This window comes from Oratosquilla oratoria, chromosome 28, assembly GCF_046742065.1.
Source record: "Oratosquilla oratoria isolate Oo_2021 chromosome 28, ASM4674206v1, whole genome shotgun sequence".
Lineage (NCBI taxonomy): Eukaryota > Metazoa > Arthropoda > Malacostraca > Stomatopoda > Squillidae > Oratosquilla > Oratosquilla oratoria.
The window spans coordinates 13096865-13110179 of NC_134804.1; the positions used below are offsets into that span (position 1 = coordinate 13096865).

General features: G+C 37.0%; 1 protein-coding gene across 1 annotated transcript in view; it reads right to left on the minus strand.

Moving 5' to 3' along the window:
* Positions 1–11705: 11705 nt before the first annotated feature.
* LOC143040445 (uncharacterized) overlaps positions 11706–13315 on the minus strand; it is an 11548-nt gene continuing 9938 nt past the window's right edge. The window contains exon 3 of the mRNA XM_076211538.1: positions 11706–11765. Within this exon, the coding sequence (XP_076067653.1) occupies positions 11706–11765 (60 nt within the window). The remainder of the gene's footprint in view (positions 11766–13315) is intronic.

Below are 13315 nucleotides of genomic sequence, written 5' to 3' on the forward strand. Positions count from 1 at the left end.
AGAGATGTATAGACAAGGAAGAAGAACTGTTAGAGATGCTGTTGGTCATTTGTATATGAAGCTGGTATGTATGTGTATGATTTGAGTTTAATTTTATTTTATAATCACACTGTAGGACTATAGAATGAAAAACTGAATACGGCATCAGAAGAAGAGACACAAAGAAAGATGTTTTGATGATGAAAGACGGAACTTTTATTTAGAGATTATGAGCTTAAGACTAACGTCTTAATATCATTTCATATTGAGAGGTCCGATAGTTTGGTAAGGTCTGCATATTCAATTTTGGTCTGTCAGTGCACGATACAGAATGCTAAATTTGATGACAGGCGACGTTATTACACTAAGGGTGACCCAGCAAAGAAGTTTTTAGGACTATTTCTATCAAACCCTTCAGACCAGTGTTGAGCTTTGCACATTACACTCCAGCAAGCACCAAACGATTTTATTCAACTCAAGAACACCCTTCATACCAAAGAGGATATGGAAGCAGTGAGGGGATGGTAGGGTTGTACTAGGTTCAATTGTCGCGTCGGGCTGTGCGAGCATGTGGATAAAGTAATGTATCATTAATGTACTCTGGATGACTTCATGGTTCCCCCCAAACCGTCCCCATTTCGGTCATGAATAATGGACAGTTTCATAAATGTATATTAAAGACTCATACAGATTCTCTGCGATGAACAACCAGAGCACCGAGGTGTTCTGTGAGAATTTGTGTGAAGAGTATACGGGTGGGTCATATAAGGAAAGAATTGTAACCAGTAATATTACATATGTAAGCTACCTTAGTACATAATATATATTATAGATTTTCTTCCAAGGACAGATGTTCGTGGGTGGGGGAAGTGAAAGTGGGTGACAGTGAAAAGAAATGAGGGTGATATGTCAAAAAATGTCAAAAAAGGCAGTGATGGTGGAATGGTAAGGTAGACCAAAGTGGTGGTTGTAATGGTGGTGTTGGTGGTGGTAGTGTTGGTTGTAGTGGTGGCGTTGGTGGTGGTAGTGGTGGTGGTAGTAGTAGTGGTGGTAAGGTTAAGGTGGAGGCAGGCGGTTAATTAGTGTGCGAGAAACAGGTGCGGTTGGTGTAAAGCCGACGTCGGCGCGACATCTCGTCCCTTGGGATGCGCTCCCCGCTGACACGAGGCCAAGTGAAGCCCGAGCCCAAGCAGGAAGGAAGCCCCAACTCGACGCTATGTTCTGCATTCTACAGTGTATACTCTACCTCCTCAACCCTTTCGCTATTGAGACATCCCGCCAGACGATTTCATTCGACTGAGTGGAACATCACTTCCCAAGAAGTTTGGAAACAATCTTGATTTACCAATTAAGCCCGAATGGGCATCTCCAAGCAGTTCATATTGTATATATCATTATAAGCACCTGGTATATAAAGTTTGATACGTTTAATGATTTTATTCAGGTTAACACTAGATGAGTATAATCAGTTTAGAGAAAGAGCTCTAGGTACGAAATTAAGAGATTATCATATCGATGAAAGTATAGCTGTAAGTAATGTAGTTCCTCCAGAACAAATAGTATTTGTTTAATCTTCTCCATATTGTGAAGTACCTTATTGATCCTTGTTCTTGGAAATGATAGAAAAACCTATTTATTCGAGGACGACTTCGTGATGAATTGGATTTTTGGCCAGTCAAGAGCTTCCTCAGTCTTTCAGACTTTCAGCAACGTCTGGTCACATGACTTGACAGGAAAACTCAGAGGATTGCGAATGCAAGTGCGAATGTAAAATGCAGAGTACATGGACAAGGCGTCGGTTCATCACACCATACACTCGTGGGGTGACAACAAAGACATTTACAAATCAATTCTCTTTCGGCGGTAAACTCTGCAGGTTCCTCTACTCCGTCGTCTGCCTTCAAAGCTGGCACTTGTTCCTAGAACATTGTTAGTTTTTCCTTCGAGTTTTCACATAACACAATCGGAAACCATTCGCCCTGTTTATGCTATAGGTCGAAGGTATAGAAATAACCCTGATACAGAACACAGAAAGCAGTACAACGTTTCTTTCCGGAGAAATCTATAGGGAGACCCGGGGACAGTTGGCGGTTGTAATGGAGCCGTGGGTTTCGGGACCCTGAGACGGGAGGTAACAAAGGATTGATCGAATACTCTGAACTCAAAAATTTTGCCAGATGCTCTTTTTTTATGCAATTTTTGTCCAAAATCCACGCTTGCTTTAGGGGAAAGGGTCGATGTCATTCCTGTAAACTACGGACATAGATATAAAAGCAGAAACTGAATGTGGGTAGAATGAAATGATAAATATGTAATTGAATAAATAGATAGATAAACAAATAAATTAATAAATTAATTAATTGAATAATACATAAATACATAAATTATAAATAAAAAGTCAACATTTAAATAAACAAATTAATGAATAAACAAATAAATGAATGAATGAATGAATAAATAATAAATTAATAGATAAATAGATAAATGAATAAAGAATGAATGAAAATCGAATGACATATGTACCATTCACAAGAACTGTGTATGACGTTGCCTTCATCTTAAACGAGGCAAAAGGACAGACATTTACAGAGACCACTAACATTACTTACAGAGTCTTGGGACAGTACCTCCGGGAGGAGATACAAGGGGTGTTGTTCGGATTAGGAGGTGAGCAGAGACGTGAACCCTATCAACAGCTGTCCCAAAGGGTCACTTCGTTGTGACACCCATTGTTGGGTCTTTGTTGTTGTTGTTATTATTATTGTTACTATTGTTATTATTATTATTATTGTTACTATTATTATTATTATTATTATTATCATTATTATTATTATTATTATTATTATTATTATTATTATTATTATCATTATTTTATTATTATTACTATTGTTATTATTATTATTATCATTATCATTGTTATTATTATTATTATTATTATTATTATTATTATTATTATTATTATTATTATTATTATTATTATTATTATTATTATTATTATTATTATTATTATTACAAAGGATTACAAAGGCAAAGCATGCCGACAGGAGACCTTTTGATCCATATCTAGGTCGGATGCAAAAAAAAAAAAAAAAAAAAAAAAAAAAAAAAAAAAAAAATAATAATAATAAATTAAAAATATAAAAATGTAAATAAAAATTAAAATACATAAATAAATGCATTGGTATAGTTGAATAACAAACAAATAGGTAAATAGTAAATGATAATAAATTGACATAACTAATAATAAATGAAAATCAGACAGACAAATTATAACAAAACAAAAACAAATAATATAACATAAATTATAATAATTACAGCATCTTACTTAGGTATTTATCTAAATGATTCTTAAAGCTTCGAACTGAACTACATTGCACTACCTGTGCAGGAAGTTTATTCCATTCATTAACTACACGGTTGGCAAAGTTGTTTCTACCTACTTCCAAATTGAATCTATTTCCGGACAGTTTGAGACCATTGTTTCTTGTCTGATTCTCATTCAATGTGAAAATTTGGTCACTTTTGATGTTGTCAATTCCCTTTAAAATCTTAAAGACCTGTATCAAGTCACCTCTGAGTCTACGCTTTTTTAGGGAAAAACAGATTCATGTGCTTAAGTCGATTTTCGTATGATTTATTTTTGATATTTGGAATCAGTTTTGTGGCTCGCCGTTGTACTTTTTCCAGTCTGTCAATGTCTTTAATGAGATTCGGTGACCATACGGAAACAGCATATTCCAAATGTGGACGAACTAACGATTTATATAGCTTGTTAATGAGTGATGGACTTTTGAAATCAAAAAGATCGCGCAATCAATCCCAGAATCTTATTTGCTTTCTCAGAGGCTGAAATACACTGCTTGGATGATTTGAGGTCGTTACTGATAATTACGCCGAGATCTTTTTCACTATCCACTTTTGTTAACGAATTTCCAAATAACTTGTAATCGTACTTACTGTTATTTTTACCTATGTGCATTACCTTGCATTTACTTGTGTTAAATTTCATTAGCCACTTTTCAGACCATTGCTGTAATTTATCTAAATCTTCTTGAATATCTAATTGGTTTAAGTGATCATTTGCCACTCCGCACAGTTTTTGTATCATCAGCAAATTTGGAAACAGTAGATTTTAGTCCATGGTCTATATCATTTATATATACTATGAATAGAAGTGGCCCAAGAACGGAACCCTGAGGAACTCCACTTGCAACACTTTTCCATCCAGAAGTTTTTCCATTTAAAACAACTCTCTGTTTTCGACCTTTCAACCAATTACTAGTCCAACCTAATAGGCTACCACTTATTCCATGCAAAGCTAATTTAGTAAGTAGTCTTTCGTGTGGGACGGTATCAAAAGCTTTTGCAAAGTCTAGATATATTAAATCTATATTGTTTCTTTTGTCATAATTCGAGACAACTGTGTTGTAGAATTCGAGTAAGTTAGTCACGCAAGAACGTTTCCGTCTGAAACCATGTTGGCTATCATTTATCAAACGGTTACTTTCTAAATGATATTCGATAGCATCTCTGATGATAGTTTCCATTATTTTTCCTACGATCGAAGTCAAACTAATAGGCCTATAGTTATTTGGTTTCTTTTTGTCACCTTTTTTGAATATGGGAGTAACGTTAGCTAGCTTCCATTCTCTTGGGACATCTCCGGATATGATGGATTTCTTGAAAATAATTTCTAATGGAACAACAATCCATTACACACCATATGCAGCCTCCAGAAGAAATAATACAAATAAGGAATAACAATATATTGTCACCAACTCACCTGTCTCTGCCTACTTTGAATAGCCTAATGATATCTCACCGTACATTGTATATTAAAATTTACGTTTTGTAGAATATAAAGTGTGCATATCATATACATTGCTCCATGAATGGTGAATAAAAATGATATGATTATGTAAAGCAGTGTTCGCTTATACAGTATATAATAGATGTGCACTCCCAGTACTCGTGTTGTGCTTTACTATGTGCTCTACACTAAGCACTGCAGTATTAAAAATATATATGTATATATATATATATAATATTCTGTAATCTTTAATCCAGAAGAGTTAGTATTCGCAACCCGAAGTGACTAGATATGAGAAAGGAAACATCCTCACCCTTTACCCTTCTGTCACACGCGTCCCTATCACGCCTTTTCGCACAGGCAGATTGCACCTCATCATTTTCTCAGCAATACTGCCAGTTCATCCCCCGTCCGCCTCTCTCGTGGAACAGGTCGTCGCCTCAGTTTATAAACCTTCCAACTCTGTCACCTGAGCACGTTTTTACTTGTTCAACAACCTGACCATGAGCTCTTAGGGATTCATGATATTCTGGACACTTAGCAAAATGAATACGTGTTCTGTGCCCTTTGCATTGAATACGCACATCTTTTTCATGCAAAAGAGTTTCATAAAAGACTATCCCTATATTTCCTGTGGTATAGGGTGGTTATATTCGGGATTTCTTCGACAAAAGACGCTTGTAATACAATGCATGTCTATGGATAATGATAATAATAGGTTTATTGAAATAGCAGTGATACACTGACAATAATACAATAGAGTAATTTTATGAGTAATACGCCTAGTCTAAGTTTTACAGTGATACGCTGATAACAATGCAATATAATAATTATATGAGGGATATGCCTATTCTAAGTTTTATAATATGCAGTTGTAAATCTACACGAGGCTGTAAATGCATCTACGCAAACGAAAAGAATGGAAAGTATGTGCAATTATATAACAATAAACCTAGTGCAATCCTACCTGTACAAAGCATCCAAGTTATTACATCACCGAGGAACAATCCTTGTACTACAGTATATGGTTCTTTATTGTGGTCCATGAGACAGATGTATTTTTGAGACTGCTGTGACAGATATCAGAAGATTGCATCCAACTACAGTGGACACAGTATTGAACCATTCGCTGTTCTGTGTTCTATCGTAGTTGGGGAAATTGAGTGTTTACCATACCCAGCAGATACATGTGATATCATAACACGGTAACACGGCAACATATTTCCTAGATTTTGCTCTAGCTAACCCAAAACATTACACTTAAGTCGTTCGACATAATGGAATGGTTACTGACAAACCAGTTTTCAAGACTCCTTCGTGATCAAATTACACCCATTTCTCCCATACTTTCATTCATTGAAACGCCTTTGCTGCCGCATCTCTGAAAACCTGACCTCATTTCAAGAGGGTGAGGACTGAAAGGGACAAGGGCAGCAGCAGCAGTAGGAGAGCATTTGCATCCACCTCCGCAAGGCGAGTATCCAACCGTGTCTAAATATACCGGCGTTTCCAGCGACAGGTATTTTCTGACGTCGGCGTCCCCACATGGGGAGTCTTTCTATATAAAACCCCTTGACCTCACTGACGGGTCTATAAAAAGAGTTGTTCCATGAATAAGTACGCTGATGGTCATAAAACCTCTTTTCTATAGCGGGAACCCGTGTTGGCGAATATAAAAAGACCCGCGTTCTACATTGCGGTGTGTGTGTGTGTGGGGGGGGGATCAATAGTGGGGGCAATGGAGTGCGAAGGACTGAAGACCACAAAAAAAGATTATTGGAACGACGAGGACAGAACAGGAAAAATTCGAAGGAGGTATATAAAAGAGGTAATAAAGAAAAGGGTTAATAAGGAAAAGAGAAAAGAGGTAATTCATTCTGAAATAAAGATAGCACGAACATGATACTAGGAAATTAAAAGAAAACAACACCATCGATGACTTCAACAGCAACAACGATGACTATGATGATGAAAAGGACAACTAAAACAACAACATCAACTACAAAACATATTTCAGAGAAACAGAAGAATTATTTAAAGATTTGGAAAAATAAAGAAAGGGTAAAATTATTACACTAAAGAATGGATGTAAGGAGGAGGTAAAAACGTGACGACAAAAGACAAGGGAAAGAAGTTGCACATAGATAAACAGAGGAAAAACAACAGAGTTCTAAGAGAAATCCTTTTAAGAAGAACAAAGGGGAAAGAGAAACTGAAGAAAGGAGGCGAGTGTCATGAAGACGAACGATGTAAGGATGTGCAATAGAAGAGAGAGAACACAGAAAATGAAAAGAGCGAATAAAAAAGGAAAATGAAAAGATGAGGAAAAAGGAAAAGACGTGGAAAAGGAAAGTGAAAAAATTCTGACACTGTTCAAGACAGGAAGAAAATTGCACATTCAGGGAAGGGATTCAAGAAGAAGGTGAGGTAGAAATATAGAAGGTGGTGGAGGCAGAGAAGCAGATGGGGACATAGATTAAAAGAAAGGGAAGAAAAATTGTGAAATTGAAATTAAAATAAACTATGGGAAGGAAAAAATCTTGATAAGTTTATTGTAGTTCGCGTTTTGGCTTATGCTAAGGTCTAAGCACCAATGATGGTAACAGAAAAAACACTTTAATTAGGTATGGGAGATGCAGATGCAGGATATTGAAATAAAATCGACAAAAAACTCAAACCAACAAAGAGAGAGTAAGGACAAGGAAAAGAGGATAGAAATAAAAGAAGAAAGAAGGAAGAGAAGAATGCGTAAAAACGAGGAGTCAAAGCACAAGAAAAGGGAAAGAAAAGGTGGAGGAGGACAAGAGGAATGGGAATGAAAGGGATGAAAATATGGCGACCCTTGCAGGTACATATGAGAGAGGGGGGGGGGGAGGAAGGCAGGGGAGGAGGGAAGGCGGGGGAGGGGGGAGGGGGGAATGCGGGGGGAGGGGGGAATGCGGGGGGAGGGGGGAAGGGATGGAATACACACGCCTCGTCGAAAGGTCGACTTTTACAGACTCCTTACAATTTTGGGGCACATTGTAGGAAGAGGGACATGCGCAAACTGGTGTTCTGCCCACGGAGCATCGTATGCACTTACGCTCGTGCACTTTCATGTTTGGTCCTCTACAGTACATGAAGAAGAAATGAAAGATTGTTATATGCGAGCGCGCGCGCGCACGCACGCACACATACACACACACACACACACACACACACACACACACACACACACACACACACACACACACACACACACACACACACACACACACACACACACACACACACACACACACACACACACACACACACACACACACACACACACACACACACACACACACACACACACACACACACACACACACACACACACACACACACACACACACACATGATTTTAGCTCTATTCCTGTACATCACAATTGTACAAAAAGCAATTATTGAAATTAAAAAAATAATAATGCAATGACATGGCTGGGGAGCAGACAACTAAATAAACATGTTTGCGGATGATGTTATTAGTTAAAGGGATCCGATGAATAGCTAATCAACAGAAACCCCTTCAAGCAAATATTGTATGAATCTACAGTCAACAAAAAAAGTAGTACGTGGCCTTTAATGTCAACGCAAAGCGATTCATATCATATGCATGAGGACCAAAAGAAATAAGCCATGACATAATTGGGAAGAAAAAGAGATAAAGGAGATCAACAAAGACAAAAAGAATGTTTTATGCATGACAATTACCTAGAACCACGATCTGAAGGGACACATAGTCAAGAAAGTGTATTCATGATGGATGATCATGAAACACATTTTCAGCTGCAAAAATATGCTTGATAACAGTAACAACATGTTTAAAAAAAAAACTGACACAAGCTGGAAATAAAGTGGCTTTCGTGAAATGAGTACAGCAGAAGAAATCTATTCGTCAACACATGTCATCCTGTGGGATGACCTTCACCCACCGTGGTTTGTTATTCTTACTAGGTTTTGCGTTGTTTTGTTTTTCTTCCTAGAACCAATAACGTAACAAAGAATAGATGTCGCGAGTGTGGAGTACAAACAAAAGATAAAACATAGCAATTTGTGAAAACTTTCTAAAGAGCTATTACAGTACAGGTTCTGAAACCAGCCTGTAGACAAAGAAGGCGATGTAAAGGTGCCGTTGGTGTGATTGGAAGACATGAACTGAAAAAGCGAAATGAAAAAGATAAAAGGTATTAAAAAAAAAACATAAAAGAACAATATATATATATATATATATATATATATATATATATGTATGTATATATATATATATATATATATATGTATATATATATATATATTTATATATATAATATATTTATATATATATATAATATACACTCCACACCCCTCCACCCTACATCTTATCTTAGCACCTACTGGATGACGGGTCATCCCTGCATCTTGTCCACTGCCCTGGGTCAGACGCAGTGTCGCAAGACGCAACACATCCACAGCAAGGCCGCTTCATTAAATTTGCGACCCCCCTCTCCGCCCCCCCCCCCATGCATAAAAGGAGAAGACGGGGAGAAATCCATTCGGGCTGCGTCAAATTTTGCTCACACATACTACCTCACCCCCCATCCCCCCGCCCATTCCACCTCATGCATCAAAACATCATCCATATACAACCATTCTTCAGGGATGGAATGGGTGGGAATGATTTTATGCTTCCTTTTTGGCTACCTCCTTTGTGTAAATCCTTGGTATATATATGTATATATAAATATATATATATATATATTATATATATATATATATATATATATATATATATATATATGCAATAAAAACACTAGGAGCGTGTGTTCACAAATGCGTAAATAACCACTAGGAAAAAGTAAACTAAATTCCTTCTTTGTATCTGCACTGAAGATGTAATTACACGAAAGCGCTCTGCTTCGTTAGTTTACTTTTTCCTAGTGGTTATTTACGCATATATATATATATATATATATATTTCGGTATCGCTGTGCCTCGGGTCGTTACTCTGACTTTCGTGGGCGGGGAGTTGGGTGTGTGTGTGTGTGAAAGGTCATAGCATTACCCATAGATCGGTCATACGAGCTCTGAGCTCTCTTCCGGGAGGGAAATAGCTGTCGATCACGAGTCCAACACGTGATCCAAAAAGACCAAGGTGAATACACACACACACACACACACACACACACACACACACACACACACACACACACACACACACACGAACCGTAGCAAGAAGCCTGGAAGACAGTGCACGTCCAGCAGTCTCCAAAGAAGGCAAATTGAATGGAATGAACTCTCTTGGTTCATCGCGTGCAGGGTGGGTACAGGAATTTTCACATTGTGAGAGTTTTTCATGTTTTCCGTTGGGAACACACTTTGGGCAATAAATGGAAGCAATAACAGTTGTTCGTGATGCAACCATCACTCTTAGTAAACTGATCAAGACCTGAATTACGTAGAAACGCTGATTAATCATTGGATATCTTTCATTACCATTTATCTGCGCCAATTCACGTATAATGGGGTTACATGTAACGATATAATAAAAACATCAAAAAAGAAAAAATTAAGAACGTCTGGTGTTGTTCCAGGGGAGGAAAGCTATGTCGATGACCTGCATCATCTTAGGGACTAGACAACATCGTTGTTATCCTTTTTCGGTAGTGTTGCGGTACCTCGTCATCAGTGATGTGTAAAACAGATATTTCAATTATACGAGCTATATCTTGGCTTAGGTGGTTAATGCTTATCTTGGTCATCAGTGCTGATTAGTACAAAGGTGAAATGTGCAACGCTTGTCCAAAATGAACGTTCTGAGCCGTGACGTGACCTTTAGATGAATTAATTAAAAGAGTAAATTTCTTGTTTTCATCGATAAGTAACACACCAAGAAAGAGTAAATTAAGAAGTGTGGATTTTGGGAGGAATGAATACTAATATTGTGACTAGGCATAAGAACATAATGCGTATCTGTAGGAATGATGTTAATGAGTTGGAAAGAATGTAAGAGTACTGTTACAACAAGGATGGGCAAATGTTAAACTGAAGAGAAGAAAAAAAATATGCAGCACGGAAGCCCAAGTGCTAGACTGTGGTTACAAATAGGCCAATGCGGCAAAAGTGAGAGATAGTTGTGAGATAAGCAAATTGAGGTAGAACGACAGAACGCTGCAAGAGCTTGAAGATCTAAGATTATCGTAAAGAAGATCCAAACTGTAGCTCAGATTCTGGGATCGTAATTTGTATCACACCAAGCGTGAGCAGGACGTGATTCGTCTTACATAACTCTGGAGGAAGTAAGTGAAAACTGACCAAACAGTGTGGTGTTGTGAGTTTCAATAGTTCAAACAATACTGAAAATAAAGCAGTTGATATTTCAGAACCACGTATTTGTAGGTTGTACTAGAATGTTAATAAGGCTTGAACACAACTGCTTAGTGTTAATTATGATCTGGCTGGCTAGCAATTTTAGAAGAGAGTGTAGTGATTTCTGAACTTATTATAGTGTCATCATTTGACAAACTACTTCCTCCTTACAGTTGGTTATTTGTTCTACGGTATCCATATTGTTTGGCCGTGGGAGTCTAAGATGCTAAATGCTATAAAGGCAAATTTTGTGCATTCAAACGTGATCTCATTTAAAATAAGGAACAAATTTGTTAATTACTCTTGAGACTGGTAGTCGCAGAGTAACGGTGACAATACTATACTTACATTATGTAGACGTATTCATTTGGTGTGATTTGACTGCCTTTTACCCACACGAGAATGTCTCTTCCCGAGACGGTGGAGTTTCAGTGTTGACGGCTGGCGGAAGAGGGGCTTGTCCACAAGGGATCCCCACTTCCTGATGTTAAGGGGGAAAGGTTTCCATGTCTCTTCTGCAGTGTGCATGTTTCACACTCCCTGAGTTCTAATACTGAGGGGAAATTTCAGGTGGATTCAACAGCTTGACACCTGGAAAATCTTGTGTCTACGGATATCATACAGACGACCGTTAATGTCGGGAGAATTAAAAAATTATTGATATGCGGGTGATGACGCTCTTTGAGGTGTGACTTCCGTGTTTGGATAAGCAAAGCATATTGAGCTTACATATGTCTAGGAAGATGTCGCCATTGCCATTTGATTTTTTTAATTTACATGATAATGGCACAAAATAAGATCAATAAGCATTTTATGCATTTAAGAAAAACAGACATGGAGTTACAGATCTCTTTATGAAGTATACATTGTGAACGAGATAAGTATTTTCGTACAGAAATAGTTAATACCAAATCCTATTCGTTTGCATAGTATAACCTGCAGTGTATTGCTGTATTTCGTCTTCAGTGCTTTCACAAGCAGCGACAGAACTGGTTATAAAGTGCATATAGGGGCTTTGATTTTTTTTTATTTATAAATGTATGAATGACTCAAAATCCTTCTATAGACTTGTTTATAATGACTTGAGACAGAACCAAGAAAGCGCTAAGTTGAAAGTAGATGAAATTGTTAAAAAAAAAAAAAAAAAAAAAATATATATATATATATATATATATATATATATATATATATATATATATATATATATATATATAAGGTGCACATTGCATTTATCAAATAGAAATATATCATTAGAAAAAGTTTTGAATGATATAGAAATGGAGGTGCAAGAAGTACAGATATTGCTGACGAAAGCGCCGGGGTCTGATGGGATCTCAAATTGGATACTAAAGAAGGTGAAGAAGATTAATGAATTAATAGAAGGCTCATTAGAAGAAGGGAAAGTGCTGAGATAGTCGAAAAAGACCAATGTAATTCCATTTTACAAAAGTGGAGCTCCTAAACTACATACTTGTGTCATTGTCCTGTATGTGCGAAAGAGCTATGAAAAACAGATGGACAAAATGTTTTGAAGTTATGAAGATTTTAGTACGTAACCAATCTGGATTGGGAACAAAGTTGTGGAATAAACCGTTGTTTTTACTCAAGAAAGAGATGGATGAGTAGATGTGTATACCTGGATATGAAAAAATCTTTTGATTAGGTCTCACAAAAATAAACGAATAAGTAAGAAAATAAATACAATAAAATAAATAAATAGATACTAATAGTAATAGTATGGAAATTGGAGCATATGTGAAGATCCAGAGAGTACATTTTCTTGAATATATCAGTTGGAACGGTTACGATGAATAGGGTGTTACAATGGTGGGATGTAACTATTAGGTTCTCACAAGTTTCAGTATTGGCACCAGTCACGTTCTTGATTTACATTAAAGGCATGATGTCAAGATCACGAAGAGAGTAAAAAGACGAAGAGGATTGCAAGTTGTTACGGAGAGATGGAACTAGGACATGTGAATGAAGCCAAAAGTAGAAAATAAATTTTATCTAAAAATATGAAGAGACATTCAGATAGATGTCGGACATACGAGTAGTATTTCACTACATGGACGAGATGGAAAAACTCATCGAAAACCTGATTCGTCCAGATTGGAGTACAACGAATTTGTGTGGTCCTCCATACAAAAACGAAAA